The 24,495-nt window shown below is 49.3% G+C and overlaps 1 protein-coding gene across 2 annotated transcripts in view; it reads left to right on the top strand.

Annotated features, from left to right (window-relative positions):
- The window catches only part of CEP112 (centrosomal protein 112), an 86,679-nt gene that overhangs the window by 39,705 nt on the left and 22,479 nt on the right, over positions 1-24,495 (top strand). For both annotated transcript variants that reach the window (XM_044273734.1, XM_044273735.1), the window contains exon 20: positions 587-769. In XM_044273734.1, the coding sequence (XP_044129669.1) occupies positions 587-769 (183 nt within the window). The remainder of the gene's footprint in view (positions 1-586; positions 770-24,495) is intronic.

The raw sequence follows: 24,495 nt of genomic DNA, 5'->3' as shown, positions 1-24,495 counted from the left end.
CGACATGGAGCTGACCCCCCCCCCCCCCTTCCTTTTTTTAATTTTATATTTGTCCCTAAAATCCACCAAAACTGAAGAGAAGTGTAAGTGACTGTTGGCGGCAGCTGCGCGGCGCGGGGAGAGCGGCTTCCTGCAGACTCTGCTTCAAAGGCCGCCTGCATGCTTGTAGAGCGCCCGCCAGGTAGGGTGCCGCTCCAGCCCGTCTGGGAGGATTAGTATCAAAGAGTGGAATGGCCCGGGCCACCGTCTCAGCCCCGCCGAGGTCACAGCAACACGGCAGCTGTCCCCCACCATCCCGAGCATCCCATTATGTGACGAGGGGGGGTGACAACTACATAAAGACCCTTTAAATCAGTGTAGTATCTGCCCTGCAAAGTGCACTGTAGAAAGTTCCTGGAGCGCCCGATCCAGATCCCACAGCCTTTTACCCTAAAATGTGGGGTTCTGCGATGCCTCTCTGTGCACCCGCAGAATTATTTTTGAGGGGCAAGTGGAAAGGGGGCAGCGGGTGGGGGGTGGCAGAGAGGAGTTGTCATGGTGACAAGGATGTTCCAGTGATGAGCCATCCTCTCTGTTGTCCAATCAGATGGTGGAACTGAAGCTGGAGCATGAACAGGAGAAGAGCCACCTTCACCAGCAGCACAGCGCCGAGAGGGACCGCCTCGTCAAGGACCACGAGCAGGAGATCCATCGGCTGGAGGGCCAGCTGCAGAACGCCATGTCCGAGCACGAGAAGAAGATGCAAGCATGGAGGGAGCGAGACGCACAGGTAATCCTCCCCCCAGCATCCGCACTGCAGGGTGTGCCGCCGCTCCAGGCTCCGGCGCCATGTCTGGCTTCCCGGGGTGCGGGTTAATAGTCTCCTGGTCCCGTATTCTGCCGCACCGCAGGTGTCTCGATGATGAGCTTGATGTTCGGCGTGATGTTTTATAACGCGCTGCCTCTTCCCTCTACAGTCTCCCACCTCGCCCCGTCCTGGCACCTGCAGATACAGGAGCGCGGTACACGGTCTGCGTGGGCGCATTGTCCCTGCTGGCTGCCCTCTTGTATTATGGTAATATTACACGGACTCCCGATATCCATCTGTGCCAGCCCTGTTGGAAGCCAGTTTGCTCAGCTACCCCCGGCTGTGGTCTCATTTGATGTTTCTGATGTGCAAACGAAACGCGCTGTCAGCTAGGACAATGGCCGTCACAGCCGATACCCACCATATGTTTGCTGTGAGGCCTGTACATGTTGCGATGTCTTATTAATGCGCACAGCTTCGATTTTTTGCGAAATATGGTTGTAATAACATTGACGACGCTGAATGTTCCGTCCCGTCTTCTCCATATGGTTGTTACCGGTGATCGGACCCCCGGGTAGGTCCTCCTGAAATTGGCGACACGTCCCCCTGTGCAGTGTATTTAGTACGGAGGTGGATCTGCTGCATGATTAGGTCTCAATCAGGATAAGATGGCGACATGAAGTGTGACGTTCCTTCTAGTCTAGATTGTAAAGTCCTCCATCTTTATCTGGACCTGATATCCACGTTGGTTTTCCATATACATGTGGCCTCCACAGATCTGCGCCTCTACCTCCTCATACTGGCAGTGTATCCGCTGAGACCGTCCTCTAGTGGACCTGTTCAGGATAAGATGGCAGCATGAAGTGTGACGTTCCTTCTAGTCTAGATTGTAAAGTCCTCCATCTTTATCTGGAACTGATATATGCGTTGGTTTTCCATATACATGTGGCCTCCACAGATCTGCGCCTCTACCTCCTCATACTGGCAGTGTATCTGCTGAGAGCATCCTCTCGTGGACCTTTTCAGGATAAGATGGTGACGTGACGTTCCTTCTAGTTTAGACTCCACCATCTTTATCCGGAACTGATATTCACGTTGGTTTTCCGTGTACATGCCTCCTCAGATCTGTGCCTCTAACTCCTCATACTGGCAGCGGGCAAATCTACTGAGATCATCTTCTCATGGACATGTTCAGGATAAGATGGAGGTGTAATGTTCCTTCTAGTCTAGACTGTAAAGTCCTCTATCTTTATCTGGAACTGATATCCACGTTGGTTTTCAATATACATGTGGCCTCCACAGATCTGCGCCTCTACCTCTTCATACTGGCAGTGTATCCGCTGAGACCGTCCTCTAGTGGACCTGTTCAGGATAAGATGGCGGCATGAAGTGTGACGTTCCTTCTAGTCTACACTGTACAGTCCTCCATCTTTATCTGGAAGTTATAAATGCGTTGGTTTTCCCTATACGTGTGGCCTCCTCAGATCTGCGCCTCTACCTCCTCATATTGGCAGTACATCCTCTGAGACCGTTCTCTCATGGACCTGTTTAGAATAAGATAGAGGTGTGACCTTCGTTCTAGTTTAGACTGTAAAGTCCTCCATCTTTATCTGGAACTGATATATGCGTTGGTTTTGCCTATACGTGTGGCCTCCTCAGATCTGCGCCTCTACCTCCTTGTACTGGCAGCACATCTACTGAGATCATCCTCTTGTGGACCGGTTTAGGATAAAATGGTGGTGTGACGTTTGTTCTAGTCTAGACTGTAAAATCCTCCATCTGTATCTGGAACTGATATATGCGTTGGTTTTCCTTATACATGTGGCCTCCTCAAATCTGTGCTTCTACCTCCTCATACTGGCAGCAAATCTACTGAGATCATCTTCTCGTGGACCTCTTCAGGATAAAATGGCGACGTGACGTTCCTTCTAGTCTAGACTGTAAAGATGTTATCCGGAACTGATATACATGTTCGTTTTCACTATACGTGTGGGGTCCTTAGATCTGCGCCTTTACCTCCTCATACTGGCAGTGAGCTAATCTACTAGGATCATCCCATCATGGACCTGTTTAGGATAAGATGGTGGTGTGACATTCCTTCTAGTCTAGATGACATACAGTCCTCTATCTTTATCTGGAACTGATAAATGCGTATGCTTTCCCTATACATGTGGCCTCCTCAGATCTGTGCTTCTACCTCTTCATACTGGCAGCGAATCTACTGAGATCATCTTCTCGTGGACCTGTTCAGGATAAGATGGTGGTGTGATGTTCCTTCTAGTCTAGACTGTACAGTCCTCCATCTTTATCTGGAACTGATATCCACGTTGGTTTTCAATATACATGTGGCCTCCACAGATCTGCTCCTTTACCTCCTCATACTGGCAGCACATCCGCTGAGACCGCCCCCCATGGACCTCTTCAGGATAAGATAGAGGCATGAAGCGTGACGTTCCTTATAGTCTAGACTGTAAAGTCCTCCATCTTTATCTGGAACTGATATATGCGTTGGTTTTCCCTATACTTGTGGCCTCCTTTAGATCTGCGTCTTTAACTCCACATATTGGCAGTACATTCTCTGAGACCGTCCTCTCGTGGACCTGTTTAGAATAAGATGGTGGTTTGACGTTCCTTCTAGTCTAGACTGTAAAGTCCTCCATCTTTATCCGGGACTGATATACATGTTGGTTTTTCCTACATGCGGCCTCCTCAGATCTGCGTCTTTAACACCTCATATTGGCAGTACATTCTCTAAAACTGTCCTCTCATGGACCTGTTTAGAATAAGATTGTGGTGTGACGTTCCTTCTAGTCTAGACTGTAAAGTCCTCCATCTTTATCTGGAACTGATATAGGCATTGGTTTTCCCTACATGCGGCCTCCTCAGATCTGCTCCTCTACCTCCTCATACTGACAGTGTATCCGCTGAGACGGCCCCCCCATGGACCTCTCCAGGATAAGATAGAGGCATGAAGCGTGTCGTTCCTTCTAGTCTAGACTGTAAAGTCCTCCATCTGTATCTGTACGTGTGTGACTGTATCATCCGTGTCACCGTCTAGTCTTCCCTTCTTCCCATGAAATAGCACAGCCAAATAATCCACGGAGCAATAATTCGCTATTATCGCCGGTATCGCCAAATAAGTCCATACATGAGCCCAAGCTAAATGCTGGAAATACTTTACTGGAAGGCAACCGAGGTATTCAGAACTACACTTTCTTTTATGCCCTGCTCCCATGCAAGGGAGACGCCCACAACAAATATACACCAATAACACAAAGGTTACAACTCACGTAGAATCCTCCCCTCTGCCTGTGATATAATCATGGTACACTATGGTTAACATAATCATCACAGGCAGGAAAATACACAATGTCTTCTGTCCTGGAGACAACCGAGTTGTAATTCAATTATCTCTCAGGACAAAGGGAAATCGCCAATACACACAGAGAGACAATGGAACAGACCTCACTACTCAACGTATACAATGTCCCACCCTTTACAATACACATAGACATTTAACATCCCAAAATGGCATGAATTAGACCAGGGGTTAAGAGTTAGTAAAAGTCTCTTGGGCCTGGCTGTACTCATGGCTTTTCTGTCCAAAACCGGTTCTACACCGTCTTTTGTCCTGGAGACAATTGAGAAGTGATCCACTTATCCCCCAAGGACAGAGGCCAGACTCCATTAGCCACATGGTAGCAAAAGACATCAAAATACATGAACCCACATAACTATGCAGCCATTGCACAAAACCGGTGCATTCAACATGGGACCGTAATCACATTGTAAGAGGCTGGCAAGTAGTCCTCTCCAAGCACTCGTGGCAACCTCAAACGAGGGGAGTTTGTCACATATCTTCCCTTTGGGGTTAAGACTAAACAGGTATCTGACCTCCTGTCGGTTAGTACCTAGATTTGTCGGGAAGCCCACCCACAAAGAAACATTAGCAGAGTTGCCCACCCACGGTAAATAGTTAACAGGGTAGCTCACCCACCAGGGACAGTACTGGTCTGTAGGTCCCAGGTTGTGGTGAAACAGTTCCGCATTCTCAGTTTCCCTGGTGCAGCTAGGCAAACCGCTGAGGCTACTTGGGGAACAGCGGCCACTTCTGCTGTGGCGAGGGGGGTGCAAGCCAGTCCTGTAACAAGGGGGTCGGTGGAGCAGAGACTAGCGGCGCTCTGCCCGGATGCCAGCTCTTCTGCTGGGGTTAGGGGGGTGCAAGCCAGCCCTGTAACAAGGGGGGTCGGTGGAGCAGAGGCTAGCGGCGCTCTGCCCGGATGCCAGCTCTTCCGCTGGGAAGGGATCAGTGGGTATCGCAGGCTCATCCCCTGCCCCCAGAACTTGGTTGGGAAGTAGCTGGGAAGGGGAGGGCTCGCTTACCTCCTCCTCCTGGTATCCCTGCGGAGATGGCTGGGGATCTGGACCGACCGTCCAGCATCCCTGTAGGACTGGCACAGAGCCCGCGGTCTCATCTGCGCCTGTGTAGTGGGGTTTGTGTTCCCCTTTTCCCGGTATCTCCGGCTGCTGTTGGAAGGTGAGGCCGGTTGCCTCTCCTCCCCAGGACTCTGGTTGCTGTAGGGCAGAGGGACCCAGCATCTCCTCCCCCTGGAACTCAGGTTGCCGCTGGGGAGCGAGACCGGTTGTCTCATCTCCTTGTGATATGCACTGCCGCTGGAGATCTGGGCAGGGGGCCCAGCATCCCTGTAGGGCCGGTAGAGAGACCTCGGTCCCATCTCCACCTGCCATCTGTGGGTCCTCCCAGGACATGTCTATGAGGTTGCTCACCTCTGAGGTTGGTTGGGCAAAAGAGGGTATAATTTCCAGGCAATCCTCTGGGCTGAGGGATGGTGGTTGAGCTAGGTTGAACAGTTTACGGTAGCTCTGCTCCAGCTCCCACTCCATGGTGACTAGATGAATCAGGTCTGGCCCAAGGTCGTCCGCTCTGGGAAGGTCCAGCTCGGTTTCCCTGATGTTGTGGATGTCCCAGAACCGACATTCTGTGGGGCATCCAAAGTCATCGCCCTCATCAAAGGCTTCCCACAGTAAGCCCGGACCATTATAATCCTCTCCCTCTGGCAGATAGTGGTTAGTCATCCATGGATGGTGCTGGGTGGCATACCACTTTAGTGCCCGGTACGCTTTGTCCAGCCACAACTCCCTCCAAATCAGGGTCCACAGTTCCGTCACCCACTCAGCCAAGGGTTGCTCTCCTAGGTTCCTAGGAAGGGTGACCGCAGGGCCACGAGTACCTGGAACCTCTTTTCCTCACCGGGAAGGCTCTCTCTCCGCCGCCGCTGTACCTCCTCTAGGGCGTCATACCACAGCCCCTTTCGAGTAGCATCTCTGTAGTCCAGTAGGCCCTCCTCTGATACAGGCCCATCCTGTTGGGCCAAGTACTGCTGCAACCTCCAGCGAAACTCCTCTTCCATGTTGCTGTGGATAGGAACGCTGCCCGGTAGCTAGCTCTGTCCCTTGAGCTCCTTCAAAGCCAGGGTCACTGCATGAGTGCCAGCGTTGCCCTCCATGCACCATACACTAGTGCCTTCCTTGAATCCTCTGTGCAGGGAACAAGAAGGGAAAATCCCGCTGCTTGCCACCAGTTGTGGCGGTATCATCCGTGTCACCGTCTAGTCTTCCCTTCTTCCCATGAAATAGCACAGCCAAATAATCCATACATGAGCCAAAGCTGAATGTTGGAAAGACTTTACTGGAAGAAACCCAGGCATTCTGAACTACACTTACTTTTATGCCCTGCACCCATGCAAGGGAGACACCCACAACAAATATACACCAATAACACAAAGGTTACAACCCACATAGAATCCCCCCCTCTGCCTGTGATATAATTATGGTAACATAATTATCCCAGGCAGGAAAATACACAATGTCCTCTGTCCTGGAGACAACTGAGTTGTAATTCAATTATCTCTCAGGACAGAGGGCAATCGCCAATACACCCAGAAAGACAATGGAACAGACCTCACTACTCAACGTATACAATGTCCCACCCTTTACAATGCACAGAGACATTTAACATCCCAAAATGGCATGAATTAGACCAGGGGTTAAGAGTTAGTAAAAGTCTCTTGGGCCTGGCTGTACTCATGGCTTTTCTGTCCAAAACCGGTTCTACACAGTCTTTTGTCCTGGAGACAATTGAGAAGTGATCCACTTATCTCCCAAGGACAGAGGCCAGACTCCATTAGCCACATGGTAGCAAAAGACATCAAAATACATGAACCCACATAACTATGCAGCCATTGCACAAAACCGGTGCATTCAACATGGGACCGTAATCACATGGTAAGAGGCTGGCAAGTAGTCCTCTCCAAGCACTCGTGGCAACCTCAAACGAGGGGAGTTTGTCAGTGTGGGGCCTCCTTCAGATCTGCGTCTTTAACTCCTCATATGGTCAGTACATTCTCTGAGACCGTCCTCTCGTGGACCTGTTTAGAATAATATGGTGGTGTGACGTTCCTTCTAGTCTAGACTGTAAAGTCCTCCATCTTTATCTGGAACTGATATAGGCGTTGGTTTTCCCTACATGCGGCCTCCTCAGATCTGCTCCTCTACCTCCTCATACTATCAGTGTATCCGCTGAGACCACCCCCCATGGACCTCTCCAGGATAAGATAGAGGCATGAAGCGTGTCGTTCCTTCTAGTCTAGACTAAAGTCCTCCATCTTTATCTGGAACGGATATAGGCGTTGGTTTTCCCTAACAACCCATGGCAGCCTTCAGGAGTCGACTGGGAAATTAAAGTGTCCCTTGAAAAAAACCTAAAAGTGGCCTCATGTTGTAGGCGGGGCCAAATTGACAGAAGGCGAGACACCAGAAGTAGGCGGGGCCAACAATACCATAGAGCAGAACCAGATACCACAGTGCAGCACAATATACCGCCCCAGCAGAACCAGATACCATAGTGCAGCACAATATACCGCCCCAGCAGAACCAGATACCACAGTGCAGCACAATATACCGCCCCAGCAGAACCAGATACCACAGTGCAGCACAATATACCGCCTCAGCAGAACCAGATACCACAGTGCAGCACAATATACCGCCCCAGCAGAACCAGGTACCACAGTGCAGCACAATATACCGCCCCAGCAGAACCAAATACCACAGGGCAGCACAATATACTGCCCCAGCAGAACCAGATACCAAAGTGCGGCACAATAGACTGCCCCAGCAGAACCAAATACCACAGTGCAGCACACTATACTGCCCCAGCAGGGCTAGTAGTAAGTGATACTTCTCTGTAGTACTGCAGAGGGTAACCGTTCAGCTGCTGAGCATAGTGCTGATCAACCCCCCCCCCCCCCCCTATTTATTCTAGGCTAGTTTCTCCACCCCTTTTTCCTGAGCTTTAGTTTCCCTGCTTGCTAGAGTTCCAGTAAAGGGGTGCTCATCTGTTTGTTTGCCTGTGTACTGTACCTACCTGTTTATTGACTCTGATCATCTGCTGCCTGCCCTGACTGTAGCCTGACTATTGTATTGAACCAGCCCTGACCTCAGATTTGCACATTCTGAATCATTTGCTCCCAGTTTAATGGATTCGCACTAACTCTGCCTGCCCTGACCAAGGCCTGTTCCTTGACTATCAGTATTGCCTGTTCCTTTGTTGCTTTGCATTGGCGTCTCTGACCCCCGTGGGTCAGCTGCCAACTACATCGGTATTCCAAGAGGTAGCAGCCTGATGTGTCCCCTACAGCGAAGGGGTTAAAGGGTGAAAACCAGGGGATTGCCGGGATCACACCCTTAGAACTAGTCCAAACTCAGACTGGTTATTTGTTTCAGTGGATCCACACCCACTGCCTATTAAACTTCACCTGCACTCCATCAAAAACATCTCCATCTTTCTTGTGCAGTCTGCCAAGAACCTCTCCATATTTCATGTGCACTCCACCAAGAACCCTGTACATACTTCACCTGCGCTCCACCAAGACCTTCTTCACCAGAGTAGGCTCTTCAAACTTTGTTCATTAAGTTGTTCTTCATGATACCTCCACCAAGAGCATGCCCATGCATCTTCTTCACAGCAGGTATGAGGCTCAGATATCAAAAACTCATATCATGGACCTCTGTTCTGTAGGTAACTGCTCCAAACTAAATTCCGTTAAATGGAAGATGAGTCCCAGAATTGGGGTCTTTCCAGTGATTGGAGGTTGGTCATTGAGCTTCCCATATGATGAATCCAGTGGCCTTTTGTAATGGGATTGTGGGTTGCTGCATACCATGCTTCTTCCACCTCACACGTGAAGATAAAAGGCTCGGAGCAGAATCTCTCAGTACTGTGATGTTAGGGCCTATGCCGCCATATAAGAGGTGTTACTTGGAACTGCTGCTTCCTCACTAATGAGCTTCCGTCTCTCATCATCCTTTTGGTCATGAAAACCTGCAGAATGTGTTTCATTATTTGGGGGTTTTACCTATTAAACTGATAGAAGACGCTTCTCTCCATCCCTTCTGCGCGCCACCACCAGCTTTAATTTGCCTTGCCTGTAAGTAATCAAACAAAGATTTAGAAATCTGCTAAGGTTGTTAAATTGCTGAAAACTGAAGTAAATTAGGCCCTGCAGTAATTGGAAGGTCATTGTATCCTAATTACAGAGATGGCGTGAAAAGAGGCGGCTCATCGGAAGTTTTAAAAAGTTTACAGACTGGCTCCGCAATTATGGAAGGATTGACCAGTGTCGCAGAACATAGATGGAGGGGGTTGTCATAATGAAAGTTCTGAATATTTATTAACACTCTAGTGGTGGCCTTGTCTTGGTATCTATTGGCTGGTGGTGGTTTTGTCTTGGTATCTATTGGCTGGTGGCGGTTTTGTCTTGGTATCTGTAGGCTAGTAGTGGCCTTGTCTTGGTGTCTCTAGGCTGGTGGTGTCTTTGTCTTGATGTCTCTAGGTTGGTGGTGGCCTCGTCTTGGTTTCTCTAGGCTGGTGGGGTCTTTGTCTTGGTGTCTCTAGGTTGGTGGTGGCCTCGTCTTGGTTTCTCTAGGCTGGTAGTAGCCTTAAGTTGGCATAGTAGCCTTAAGTTAAGGCTGGGGTGGTGTTTTCTTGATGATGGCTTGGCCCAGTCTTAGTTTCTCATGGAGGATGATGACCTTGCCTTGGTGCCTCTTAGCTCATAGTGGCCTTTTCTTGCTGTCTTTTTGCTGGTGGTGACCTTGTATAGGTGTGTCTATGGCATTGGTGACCTTGTCATGGTGTCTCTAGAATCTAAGGCTACCTTCACACTTGCGTTTTGTGCGGATCCGTTCAACGGATCCATTCAGATAATACAACCGTCTGCATCCGTTCAGAACTGATCCGTTTGTATTATCTTTAACATAGCCAAGACGAATCCGTCTTGCACACCATTGAAAGTCAATGGAGGACGGATCCGTTTTATATTGTGCCAGATTGTGTCAGAGAAAATGGATCCGTCACCATTGACTTACATTGTGTGCCAGGACGGATCCGTTTTCTCTGACACAATCTGGCACAATATAAAACGGATCCGTCCTCCATTGACTTTCAATGGTGTGCAAGACGGATCCGTCTTGGCTATGTTAAAGATAATACAAACGGATCAGTTCTGAACGGATGCAGACATTTAGCTCAGTTTCATCAGACGGACACCAAAACGCTGCAAGCAGCGTTTTGATGTCAGTCTCCAAAGCGGAATGGAGACTGAACTGATGCATTCTGAGCGGATCCAAGAATGCCTTAGAATGCAAACTGATCTGTTTTGGACCGCTTGTAAGAGCCCTGAATAGATCTCACAAACGGAAAGCCAAAACGCGAGTGTGAAAGTAGACTTGGTGACCTTGTCTTGGTGTCATTACCCTGTCTTTGTCTATCTAGGCTGGTGCTGGCTTTGTCTTTTTCAGTCTAGGCTGGAGGTGGCCTTATCTTGTTGTCTGTACGTTGGTGGTGGCCTTTTCTTGTTGTCTGTACGTTGGTGGTGGCCTTGTCTTGGTGTCTCTAGGCTTATAGTGGTCTTTTCTCGGTTCCATTAGGCTGCCAGTGGCCTTATCTTGGTGTCCTTGTCTTAGTGCATCTTGGCTGGTTGTGTACTTGTCTTTGTTTTCTCTGGGCTAGTACTCACCTAGTCTTGGTGTCTCTAGCTTGTTGATGGCATTGTCGTTGTGTCTCTAGGCTAGTTTTGGCCTTGTTTTCTATCTAGGCTGGCTGTGACCTTGTCTTGGTGTCTCTAGTCTGGTGGTGGCCTTGCTTTGTTGTTTTTAGACCAGTGGTTGCCTTGTATGTTTTGTCTTTAGGCTTGTGTTGGCCTTGTCTTGGTTTCTGTAAGCTGGTGGTGGCCTTGTCTTGCTGTCTACAGACCATGGTTGGCCATGGTTTCTATAGGCTGGTGGTGGCCTTGCTTTGTTGTTTTTAGACCAGTGGTGGCCTTGTATGTTTGTCTTTAGGCTTGTGTTGGCCTTGTCTTGGTTTCTGTAAGCTGGTGGTGGCCTTGTCTTGCTGTCTACAGACCATGGTTGGCCATGATTTCTATAGGCTGGTGGTGGCCATGGCTTGGTGTCTCTAGGCTAGTGGGGCCTTGTCTTCTTATCTCTAGGGTTATTGTGGTCTTACATTGGTGCCTTTAGGCTGCTAGTGGCCTTATCTTGGTCTCTACACTGGTGGTGTCCTTGTCTTAGTGTGTCTTGGCTGGTGGTGTTCTTTTCCTTGTGTCTCTGGGCTGGTACTGGTTTTTGTCTTGGTGTCTCTAGCTTATTGTTGGCCTTGTCTTGTTGTTTCAAGGTTTGTGGTGGCCTTGTCTTGTACTCTCTAGGTCAGTGGTGGCTTTCTCTTGTTCCCTTTAGGCTGATGTTGGCTTTGTCTTGTTTTTTCTAGGCCCGAGGTGTCCTTGTCTTGGTATTTCTAGGTTGGTAGTGGTCTTGTCTTGGTGTTACTAGGCTGGCATTGGCCTTGTCTTGGCCTCTGTATGCTGGTGATGGCCTTGTCTTGGCCTCTGTATGCTGGTGATGGCCTTGTCTTGGTGTCTTTAGGCTGGTGGTGACCATGTCTTGGTACCTCTAGGCTTGTGGTGACCATGTCTTTGTGTCTATAGGCTGGTGGTTACCGTGTCTTGGTGTTTGTAGGCAGGTAGTGACCTTGTCTTGGTCTCTATAGGCTGTTGGTGGCCTTGTCTTGTTTCCCTACACGGGTGGTGGCCTTGCCTTGGTTTGTCTAATCTGGTAGTAACCTTGTCTTGGTTGTCTCTAGGCAAGGGTTAGTCTTTTCTCACAATCTAGCTTCCCTATCGGTATGTCTATAGAGTGTGGGAGGAAACCCACGCAAATACGGGGAGAACATACAAACTCCATGCTGATGGTGTCCTTGGTCAGATCTGAACCTAGAACCCCAGCGCTGCAAGGCACCAGTGCAAACCACCGATCCACCACTAACCACTGAGCCACCATCTACACTCTGTAGAGCCTCACATGCTGTATACTCCCAGCACCCATACATTATAAGTTATATTATACAGGAGGTGAGATCACTGCTCTCCAGATATCAGTTATATTATACAGGAGGTGACATCACCGCTCTCCAGATATCAGTTATATTATACAGGAGGTGACATCACCGCACTCCAGATATCAGTTATATTATACAGGAGGTGACATCACCGCTCTCCAGATATCAGTTATATTATACAGGAGGTGACATCACCGCTCTCCAGATATCAGTTATATTATACAGGAGGTGACATCACTTAGGTCACCCCGATGTTTCCTGGGTAGAGTCCCATGCTTCTGGCTCCTCTCGGTGCATGGTCTTTGTGTCTGGCTCATTGTGCGATCCCTTCCCCCGCTCTTCTTGCAATCGATAATAATTTCTTGTTATGGACCCACACACAAGCTCTAAATGGCACTGAATACTGGAGTTTAACATCAATCCTTTACTTCAAGCGTATTTCCATCTCTCATCTTTCTGCCTTATTACAGAACAGAGGAGCCTTTGATGTACGCTCGGAGTAGAGACGCTGTCAGCCAGGAATATAAATATGCTGAAGCCTCTGTGCAAGCGCTGCCTCATCACACACACAGTCTGCACAGAGTGAGCAGTGAAAGGTCTGATACCGGACAGGAAAGACAGTGAAAGGTCTGATACCGGACAGGAGAGACAGTGAAAGGTCTGATACCGGACAGGAGAGACAGTGAAAGGTCTGATACCGGACAGGAGAGACAGTGAAAGGTCTGATACCGGACAGGAGAGACAGTGAAAGGTCTGATACCGGACAGGAGAGACAGTGAAAGGTCTGATACCGGACAGGAGAGACAGTGAAAGGTCTGATACCGGACAGGAGAGACAGTGAAAGGTCTGATACCGGACAGGAGAGACAGTGAAAGGTCTGATACCGGACAGGAGAGACAGTGAAATGTCTGATACCGGACAGGAGAGACAGTGAATGTCTGATGCCGGGCAGAACGGACAGTGAAATGTCTGATGCCGGGCAGGACGGACAGTGAAATGTCTGATGCCGGGCAGGACGGACAGTGAAATGTCTGATGCCGGGCAGAACGGACAGTGAAATGTCTGATGCCGGGCAGAACGGACAGTGAAATGTCTGATGCCGGGCAGGACGGACAGTGAAATGTCTGATGCCGGGCAGGACGGACAGTGAAATGTCTGATGCCGGGCAGGACGGACAGTGAAATGTCTGATGCCGGGCAGGACGGACAGTGAAATGTCTGATGCCGGGCAGGACGGACAGTGAAATGTCTGATGCCGGGCAGGACGGACAGTGAAATGTCTGATGCCGGGCAGGACGGACAGTGAAATGTCTGATGCCGGGCAGGACGGACAGTGAAATGTCTGATGCCGGGCAGGACGGACAGTGAAATGTCTGATGCCGGGCAGGACGGACAGTGAAAGGTCTGATGCCGGGCAGGACGGACAGTGAAAGGTCTGATACCGGCCAGGAGAGACAGAGATAGTTCTGATACTGGGCAGGAAGGACAGTGAAAGGTCTGATACCACTAGGACAAACAGTGATAGGTCTGATACCGGACAGGGTACACAGTAAAATGTCTGATACTGAGCAGGATGGACAGTGAAATGTCTGATACTCGGCAGGAGAGACAGTGAAATGTCAGATACTGGGCCGGAGAGACAGTGGAAAGGTCAGATACCGGGCAGGACTGACAGTAATAGGTCTGATACCGGGCAGGGCGGAGAGTGATGGGTCTGATACTAGGCAGGACAGAAAGTGATAGGTCTGATACTGGGCAGGACAGGCAGTGATAGGTCTGATACCGAGCAGGACGGACAGTCATAGGTCTGATACCGAGTAGGACGGACAGTCATAGGTCTGATACTGAGTAGGACGGACAGTCATAGGTCTGATACTGAGTAGGACGGACAGTCATAGTTCTGATACTGAGTAGGACGGACAGGTCTGATACTGGGCAGGACAGGCAGTGAATGGTCTGATACCGGGCAGGATGGACAGTGAGAGGTCTGATACCGGGCAGGAGGGACAGTGAAAGGTCTGATACTGGGCAGGAGGGACAGTGAAAGGTCTGATACTGGGCAGGATGGACAGTGAGAGGTCTGATATGTGGCAGGATGGACAGTGGAAGGTCTGATATGTGGCAGGATGGACAGTGAAAGGTTTGATACCGGGCAGGATGGACAGTGAAAGGTCTGATACCGGGCAGGAGGGACAGTGAAAGGTCTGATACCGGGCAGGAGGGACAGTGAAAGGTCTGATACCGGGCAGGAGAGACAGTGAAAGGTCTGATACCGGACAGGAGAGACAGTGAAAGGTCTGATACCGGACAGGAGAGACAGTGAAAGGTCTGATACCGGACAGGAGAGACAGTGAAAGGTCTGATACCAGACAGGAGTGACAGTGAAATGTCTGATACCGGACAGGAGAGACAGTGAATGTCTGATGCCGGGCAGAACGGACAGTGAAATGTCTGATGCCGGGCAGGAGGGACAGTGAAAGGTCTGATACCGGGCAGGATGGACAGTGAGAGGTCTGATACCGGGCAGGATGGACAGTGAAAGGTCTGATACCGGGCAGGAGGGACAGTGAAAGGTCTGATACTGGGCAGGATGGACAGTGGAAAGTCTGATACTGGGCAGGATTGACAGTGAAAGGTCTGATACTGGGAAGGACGGACAGTGATAGGTCTGATACCGGGCAGGATGGACAGTGAAAGGTCTGATACCGGGCAGGATGGACAGTGAGAGGTCTGATACTGGGCAGGAGGGACAGTGAAAGGTCTGATACTGGGCAGGATGGACAGTGGAAAGTCTGATACTGGGCAGGATTGACAGTGAAAGGTCTGATACCGGGCAGGATGGACAGTGAGAGGTCTGATATGTGGCAGGATGGACAGTGAAAGGTTTGATACCGGGCAGGATGGACAGTGAAAGGTCTGATACTGGGAAGGACGGACAGTGATAGGTCTGATACCGGGCAGGATGAACAGTGAAAGGTCTGATACCGGGCAGGATGGACAGTGAGAGGTCTGATACTGGGCAGGAGGGACAGTGAAAGGTCTGATACTGGGCAGGATGGACAGTGGAAAGTCTGATACTGGGCAGGATTGACAGTGAAAGGTCTGATACCGGGCAGGATGGACAGTGAGAGGTCTGATATGTGGCAGGATGGACAGTGAAAGGTTTGATACCGGGCAGGATGGACAGTGAGAGGTCTGATACTGGGAAGGACGGACAGTGATAGGTCTGATACCGGGCAGGATGGACAGTGAAAGGTCTGATACCGGGCAGGATGGACAGTGAGAGGTCTGATACTGGGCAGGATGGACAGTGAAAGGTCTGATACTGGGCAGGATGGACAGTGGAAAGTCTGATACTGGGCAGGATTGACAGTGAAAGGTCTGATACCGGGCAGGATGGACAGTGAGAGGTCTGATATGTGGCAGGATGGACAGTGAAAGGTTTGATACCGGGCAGGATGGACAGTGAGAGGTCTGATACCGGGCAGGATGGACAGTGAAAGGTCTGATACCGGGCAGGATGGACAGTGAGAGGTCTGATACCGGGCAGGATGGACAGTGAAAGGTCTGATACCGGGCAGGATGGACAGTGAGAGGTCTGATACCGGGCAGGATGGACAGTGGAAAGTCTGATACTGGGCAGGATTGACAGTGAAAGGTCTGATACTGGGAAGGACGGACAGTGATAGGTCTGATACCGGGCAGGATGGACAGTGAGAGGTCTGATACTGGGCAGGAGGGACAGTGAAAGGTCTGATACTGGGCAGGATGGACAGTGGAAAGTCTGATACTGGGCAGGATTGACAGTGAAAGGTCTGATACCGGGCAGGATGGACAGTGAGAGGTCTGATATGTGGCAGGATGGACAGTGAAAGGTTTGATACCGGGCAGGATGGACAGTGAAAGGTCTGATACTGGGAAGGACGGACAGTGATAGGTCTGATACCGGGCAGGATGGACAGTGAAAGGTCTGATACCGGGCAGGATGGACAGTGAGAGGTCTGATACTGGGCAGGAGGGACAGTGAAAGGTCTGATACTGGGCAGGATGGACAGTGGAAAGTCTGATACTGGGCAGGATTGACAGTGAAAGGTCTGATACCGGGCAGGATGGACAGTGAGAGGTCTGATATGTGGCAGGATGGACAGTGAAAGGTTTGATACCGAGCAGGACGGACAGTGAGAGGTCTGATACCGGGCAGGATGGACAGTGAAAGGTCTGATACCGGGCAGGATGGACAGTGAGAGGTCTGATACCGGGCAGGATGGACAGTGAAAGGTCTGATACCGGGCAGGATGGACAGTGAAAGGTCTGATACCGGGCAGGATGGACAGTGAGAGGTCTGATACCGGGCAGGATGGACAGTGAGAGGTCTGATACCGGGCAGGATGGACAGTGTTCGGTCTGATACCGGGAAAGATTGACAGTGTTCGGTCTGATACCAGGCAGGGCTGACAGTGATATGTCTGATACCGGGCATGACTAACAGTGTTCAGTCTGATACCGGGCAGGATTGACAGTGATCGGTCTGATGCCGGGCAGGATTGACAGTGATCGGTCTGATGCCGGGCAGGATTGACAGTGAGAGGTCTGATACCGGGCAGAACGGACAGTGATCGGTCTGATACCGGGCAGGATGGACAGTGAGAGGTCTGATATGTGGCAGGATGGACAGTGGAAGGTCTGATATGTGGCAGGATGGACAGTGAAAGGTTTGATACCGGGCAGGATGGACAGTGAGAGGTCTGATACTGGGCAGGAGGGACAGTGAAAGGTCTGATACTGGGCAGGATGGACAGTGGAAGGTCTGATATGTGGCAGGATGGACAGTGAAAGGTTTGATACCGGGCAGGATGGACAGTGAGAGGTCTGATACCGGGCAGGATTGACAGTGAGAGGTCTGATACCGGGCAGAACGGACAGTGATCGGTCTGATACCGGGCAGGATTGACAGTGAGAGGTCTGATACCGGGCAGAACGGACAGTGATCGGTCTGATACCGGGCAAAATTGATGCATGTGTCTTTGGTCCAGTCGTATATGTTTGTGCTGTATACATGTTGATATGGCATATTCTCATCTGTGGACGCAGGGATCCTCTGCTCAGTGACTATATTTCGGGCTTCTTTCTTGCACCTCTCGATGTGACCAGTGCAGGTTTTATTAACCCTCAGTGCACCTGTCATACACCGACCCCCTCACGTTTAGAACCTTGAAATCTTGGCTGAAATGTTTTAATCAAACCAAGCAGCCGGTTCCTCATGTGTATATGCCGGGATGCTGTCATCGCGCTGCCTGAATCCGTGGTTACCATGGGAACTGCAACATCACAGCACCGTCTATAACTTTTAAGATCAAAACTTGTCTTTTTCAAAGCTGCTGCGCGGCGCTGCCTGTCATGTGACCTGTCACCCAGATAAAATCTGCATCTCGGCTGGAGCAGCTTCATGCTCGTTTTAATGGCGAGCTGTTTTATTCTTCCCTGCAATCTTTTTCACCGCCCCAGCGTCAGCGCTCTGCGTTATTCTTCTTGGCCGCTTTAATCTCGACAGAATTCCCGCATGCATTAACCCCATAAGTGCTTGATTGTGTGTGTGAATCGTTTACAGAATGTGACCCCTGTCGCGTGTCGCACACATTTAAGCGCTGTTGACAATCTACATTCGTCAGAACAATGAAAATGACTGCGGACTTGTCACATGACAGGGCAGCGCTCAGTGGACGCCATCGACTATAATGGCTTCTGTTTCGGTGTCCGTTATTTTACCGGACTACAGGGCGTTGCGTGCTGCACTATTTTCTCCACCATTTTCTTTTCTTTTTTTATAATTGTGCGCCAACGCAGATGGGAACAGAGGCCTTCCGCCTCTCGCGTTACGTCGGTGTAGAAGGAAATCGCCTTGTGGGTATATGATGGCGGTATATGATTGTAAGCTCTTCTGTACTAGAGGAGGAGAATTTGTGTAGTAGTGATTCCATACGAGGACAGTGGCCACACTGGAGCCTCGTGCCGTTCTGTGACGTGGACAGGCGTGTATCTGCGTCTACGCCGCCCTCACACAGTTCTTAGTTGGGTCATCTGTTAACAAGCTTCCGATATGCGAGCGCTGTATTGACCAGGTGAGACCCTGAAGACGAGAATCTCCATCTCCCGCTTCAGACACCTTAAAAAATGGCTCCTAAAAATGAAACAGACCCCCCTCCCCATTAATTCATCAAAACCTCCTGCAGATCAGGCGCGGCCTCTGCCCTGTGGTTGTCGTCCGCAGCGGCTTCATCTTTGGGCCGGACGCTTTCTCAGCACAGCCTTCCGCAGACTTCTAATTTTTTCAAAGTCGCTGACATCTGTGGCCCTTTGAATCACCATTAAAAAATATTATCCCATCGCAGTTCTCTTCCGCCCATTTTTTTAATTACAGCCTTCCTTTCAAGTCGGAAACATGTTTGCTTTAAATGCTGGTGTCGTCCTCTGCCTCCCAGCTGCGCTCCGCACAAACCGCGCCAGAATCAAAGACCCAACTTTAAAGGGAAGAAAAAAGGTTTGATGGAGTCGGGCACAAACCAGATGAGGGTTTTATGATGAAAAGAGGGACTAATGTGCGCACAGACATCACCCCCGCTCTTCAGAGCACCTCACATACCTTACCTATGCTATCCCGGGGGGGCCATCCTATATCCTGCATATACCCTCTGCTATAAAATGCCTCTCCTCCTCTGATGTGGCTGAGAGCATAGTGACCAGAACTACACCCAGATCACCGGGACATAGAGCGGTGATATCACTGTATATACATTACTGGTCAGAGAATACTAGATTATAGTGACCAGAACTACACCCAGATCACCGGGACATAGAGCGGTGATATCACTGTATATACATCACTGGTGAGAGGTCACTAGAGTATAGTGACGTATATAGTACTACATCCAGATCACCAGGAGCAGTGATATCACTGTATATACGTCACTGGTGAGAGGTCACTAGAGTATAGTGATTAGTACTACATCCAGATCACCAGGACATAGAGCAATGATATCACTGTATATACATCACTGGTGAGAGGTCTCTAGAGTATAGTGATCAGTACTACATCCAGATCACCAGGACATAGAGCGGTGATATCACTGTATATACGTCACTGGTGAGAGGTCACTAGAGTATAGTGATTAGTACTACATCCAGATCACCAGGACATAGAGCGGTGATATCACTGTATTTACATCACTGGTGAGAGAATACTAGAGTATAGTGATCAGTACTACATCCAGATCACCAGGAGCAGTGATATCACTGTATATACGTCACTGGTGAGAGGTCACTAGAGTATAGTGATTAGTACTACACCCAGATCACCAGGACATAGAGCAGTGATATCACTGTATATACATCACTGGTGAGAGGTCTCTAGAGTATAATGATCAGTACTACAACCAGATCATCAGGACATAGAGCAGCGACATTACTGTATATACATCACTGGTGAGAGCTCACTAGAGTATAGTGATTAGTGCTACATCCAGATCACCAGGACATAGAGCAGTGATATCACTGTATATACATCACTGGTGAGAGGTCACTAGAGTATAGTGATCAGTACTACACCCAGATCACCAGGACATATAGCAGTGATGTCACTGTATTTACATCACTGGTGAGAGGTCACTAGAGTATAGTGATCAGTACTACACCCAGATCACCAGGACATAGAGCAGTGACATTACTGTATATACATCACTGATGAGAGGTCACTAGAGCATAGTGATCAGTACTACACCCAGATCACCAGGACATAGAGCAGCGATATCACTGTATATACATCACTGGTGAGAGGTCACTAGAGTATAGTGATCAGTACTACACCCAGATCACCAGGACATATAGCAGCTATATCACTGTATATACATCACTGGTGAGAGGTCACTAGAGTATAGTGATCAGTACTACACCCAGATCACCAGGACATATAGCAGTGATGTCACTGTATTTACATCACTGATGAGAGGTCACTAGAGCATAGTGATCAGTACTACACCCAGATCACCAGGACATAGAGCGGTGATATCACTGTATATACATCACTGGTGAGAGGTCACTAGAGTATAGTGATCAGTACTACACCCAGATCACCAGGACATATAGCAGCTATATCACTGTATATACATCACTGGTGAGAGGTCACTAGAGTATAGTGATCAGTACTACACCCAGATCACAAGGACATATAGCAGCTATATCACTGTATATACATCACTGGTGAGAGGTCACTAGAGTATAGTGATCAGTACTACACCCAGATCACCAGGACATATAGCAGTGATGTCACTGTATTTACATCACTGATGAGAGGTCACTAGAGCATAGTGATCAGTACTACACCCAGATCACCAGGACATAGAGCAGTGATGTCACTGTATATACATCACTGGTGAGAGGTCACTAGAATATAGTGATCAGAACTACACCCAGATCACCAGGACATAGAGCTGTCTGGTAAATAAAAAAAGCTTTTTTTCATTTTACGCCTTGGAAGTTGCTGCGGAATTTCTTTTTATTATATGCTTTGGAGGGGGACCGCCTCCACAGCCGCTGGCACTCCGCTTACATCTATTTTCGCAGTGCGGCTCCTGTTGCCCTTTTTTCAGGACATAGAGCGGTGATATCACTGTATATACATCACTGGTGAGAGGTCACTAGAGTATAGTGAACCGAACTACACGCAGATCACCAGTTCCTCCTGTCTCATCTCTGGCTCAGTGCTCTCTTCCAGCATTCCTCTGGTCTTATTTCTTGTCTGGTGTGGTCTTCTTTCTGGCTTGCCACGCTTTTCAAGTGTTACTCTGTTCTTATTTCTGGCCTGTCACGCTCTATTTGCATTCCCCTGATATAATTTCTGGCCTGACGTGCTCTCCATGTGTTCCTTTGGTCTTATTTCTGGCCTCGTGTGCTCTCCCTGCGTTCCTATGGTCTTATTTCTGGTCTGGTGCGCTCTCCCTGCGTTCCTATGGTTTTATTTCTGGTCTGGTGCACTCTCCCTGCGTTCCTATGGTTTTATTTCTGGTCTGGTGCGCTCTCCCTACGTTCCTCTGGTCTTATTTCTGGACTTGCGTGCTCTCCCTGCGTTCCTCTGGTCTTATTTCTGGTCTGGTGCGCTCTCCCTGCGTTCCTATGGTTTTATTTCTGGTCTGGTGCGCTCTCCCTACGTTCCTCTGGTCTTATTTCTGGCTTGGCACTCTCCCTATCTTCCGCTGGTCTTATTTCCTGTCTGGTGTGCTCTCCCTGCGCTCCACTGATCTTTTTCTGATCTGGTGCGCTCTCCCTGCGTTCCTCTGGTCTTATTTCTGGTCTGGTGCGCTCTCCCTGCGTTCCTCTGGTCTTATTTCTGGTCTGGTGCGCTCTCCCTGCGTTCCTCTGGTCTTATTTCTGGTCTGGTGCGCTCTCCCTGCGTTCCTCTGGTCTTATTTCTGGTCTGGTGCGCTCTCCCTGCGTTCCTCTGGTCTTATTTCTGGTCTGGTGCGCTCTCCCTGCGTTCCTATGGTTTTATTTCTGGTCTGGTGCGCTCTCCCTACGTTCCTCTGGTCTTATTTCTGGCTTGGCACTCTCCCTATGTTCCGCTGGTCTTATTTCCTGTCTGGTGTGCTCTCCCTGCGCTCCCCTGATCTTTTTCTGATCTGGTGCGCTCTCCCTGCGTTCCTCTGGTCTTATTTCTGGCCTGGCGCATTCTCTTTGCGTTCCTCTCACATAATTTCTGGCTTGGTGCAATTTTCCAGTGTTCCTCCAGTCTTATTTCTGGCCTGACGTGCTCTCCCTGCGTTCCTCTGGTCTTATTTCTGGTCTGGCGCACTCTCCCTGGATTTCTCTGGTCTTATTTCTGGTCTGGCGCACTCTCCCTGGATTTCTCTGGTCTTATTTCTGGTCTGGCGCACTCTCCCTGGATTTCTCTGGTCTTATTTCTGGTCTGGCACTCTTTCCCTGTGGTCCTCTGGTCTTATTTTTGGTCTGGTGCCCTCTCCCTATGTTCCTCTGGTCATATTTTTGGCTTTGCGTCCTCTTCCAGCATCCCTCAGGTCTCATTTCTGGCTTGGCGTGCTCTCCCTGCGTTTCTCTGGTCTTATTTCTGGTCTGGCGCACTCTTCTTGCATTCCTCCGGTCTTATTTCTGGCCTGCTGTGCTCTCCCTGCTTTCCTCTGGTCTGGCGCTTTCTCCCTGCTTTCCTTCGGTCTTATTTCAGGCCTTGCGTGTTCTCCCTGTGTTCCTCAGGTATCTCCCTGTGTTTACCTGGTCTTATTTCTGTTGTGGTGTGCTCTCCCTGCGTTTCTCTCATCTTATTTCTGTTGTGGTGTGCTCTCCCTGCGTTTCTCTCATCTTATTTCTGTTGTGGTGTGCTCTCCCTGCGTTTCTCTCATCTTATTTCTGTTGTGGTGTGCTCTCCCTGCGTTCCTCCGGTCTTATTTCTGGCCTGGCACACTCTCCCTGCGTACCTCCAGTCTTATTTCTGGCCTGGCACACTCTCCCTGCGTACCTCCAGTCTTATTTCTGGCCTGGCACACTCTCCCTGCGTACCTCCAGTCTTATTTCTGGCCTGGCACACTCTCCCTGCGTACCTCCAGTCTTATTTCTGGCCTGGCACACTCTCCCTGCGTACCTCCAGTCTTATTTCTGGCCTGGCACACTCTCCCTGCGTACCTCCAGTCTTATTTCTGGCCTGGCACACTCTTCCAGTGTTCCTCGGATGCTGTTCTACTGTTCTGAAGCCTCTTTGATGTTTTGCCTTCTTAAGAAATCCTTTATGACCTGAAATAAAAAGCTGTAAGAAGGCAGAAGGCTGCCGCAGCATGCCATACCGTGCCCCTCAGCACCCAGTCCTGGGCCCCCCACACTCCTATGACGTCCTAAGGGTTAAGAAATTCTCTAACCCTGCAACAGCACAGGGCGGCATGGGTGACGAAAGCGAATGAATTCACAGGCTCAGACAGCTGAGGGTTTGCTACATTTGCATCCATTTACAGCCCAGGCTTCAATGCCATGTGACACCCTCTGTGTATTGGCTGGGATGGTGGTTCAGGTGGTGTGGCTTTGGACCCTCAGGATTGGGCCCCAGTGTTGTGTGTCTGTGTCCTGCAGAAAATTTTGTGAATTTTTTTTTGGGCCCCAATGTGAAGTTCGTGATGGATTCTACCTACCACGTGTCATGTACCTACCTACCAGGTACTTGGCTACACCCCTGTTGTATTATGCTAGAGTGGTATGTGAATGATGTATAATTGTGTGTCATTGTTGTATGGTTGCGTGTCATTTTTCATTATTGTACAGTTGTGAGTGTTGTGTGTCATTGTTCTACAGTTGTTTTTGTCGTGTGTAATTGTTGTATAGTTGTGAGTGTCATTTATCATTGTGGTACGGTTGTATCGTGTGATTGTTACACAGTTGGGAGTGTCATTGTTGGACATTTGTGATGTAGTGTCATTGTTGTGTGTCATTGTACATTTGTGAGTGTCTTGTGTCATTGTTGTATGGTTGTGTGTCATTTGTCATTGTTCTACAGTTCTCTGTCGTGTGTCATTGTACAGTTGTGAGTATTGTGTGTCACTGTACAATTGTGTGTCTTGTGTCATTGTACGGTTGTGAGTGTTGTGTGTCATTGTTCTACAGTTACTATTGTGTGTCATTGTACGGTTGTGAGTGTCATTTGTCATTGTTGTATGGTTGTGTCGTGTGATTGTTACATGGTTGTGAGTGTCATGTATCATTGTATGGTTGTGAGTGTCATGTGTCATTGTATGGTTGTGAGTGTCCTGTGTCATTGTATGGTTGTGAGTGTCCTGTGTCATTGTACAGTTGTGAGTGTCCTGTGTCATTGTACAGTTGTGAGTGTCGTGTGTCATTGTTGTGCAGTTGTGAGTGTCATGTCATTGTTGTATGGTTGTGAGTGTTGTGTGTCGTTGCATGGTTGTGAGTGTCATGCTACACTGATGTACAGTTGTTAATGTTGTGTGTCATTATACGGTCATGAATGTCATTGTACTGTTGAGTTTGTCATTGTATAGTTGTGTTGTGTGTTATTGTACAGTTGTGAGTGTCATTGTTGTGTTGTGGGTTACTGTATAGTTGAGTGTCAAGTGTCATTGTTGCACAGATGTGTGTTGTCATTTTTGTACAGTTGTATCGTATGTCATTGTATGTTTGTGAGGGTTCTGCGTCATTGTTGTACAGTTGTCGTGTGTCTTTGTACAGTTGTG

Source organism: Bufo gargarizans, unplaced genomic scaffold, assembly GCF_014858855.1.
Source record: "Bufo gargarizans isolate SCDJY-AF-19 unplaced genomic scaffold, ASM1485885v1 original_scaffold_1083_pilon, whole genome shotgun sequence".
Classification (NCBI taxonomy): domain Eukaryota; kingdom Metazoa; phylum Chordata; class Amphibia; order Anura; family Bufonidae; genus Bufo; species Bufo gargarizans.
This window is presented reverse-complemented; position numbering and strand designations above follow the sequence as displayed.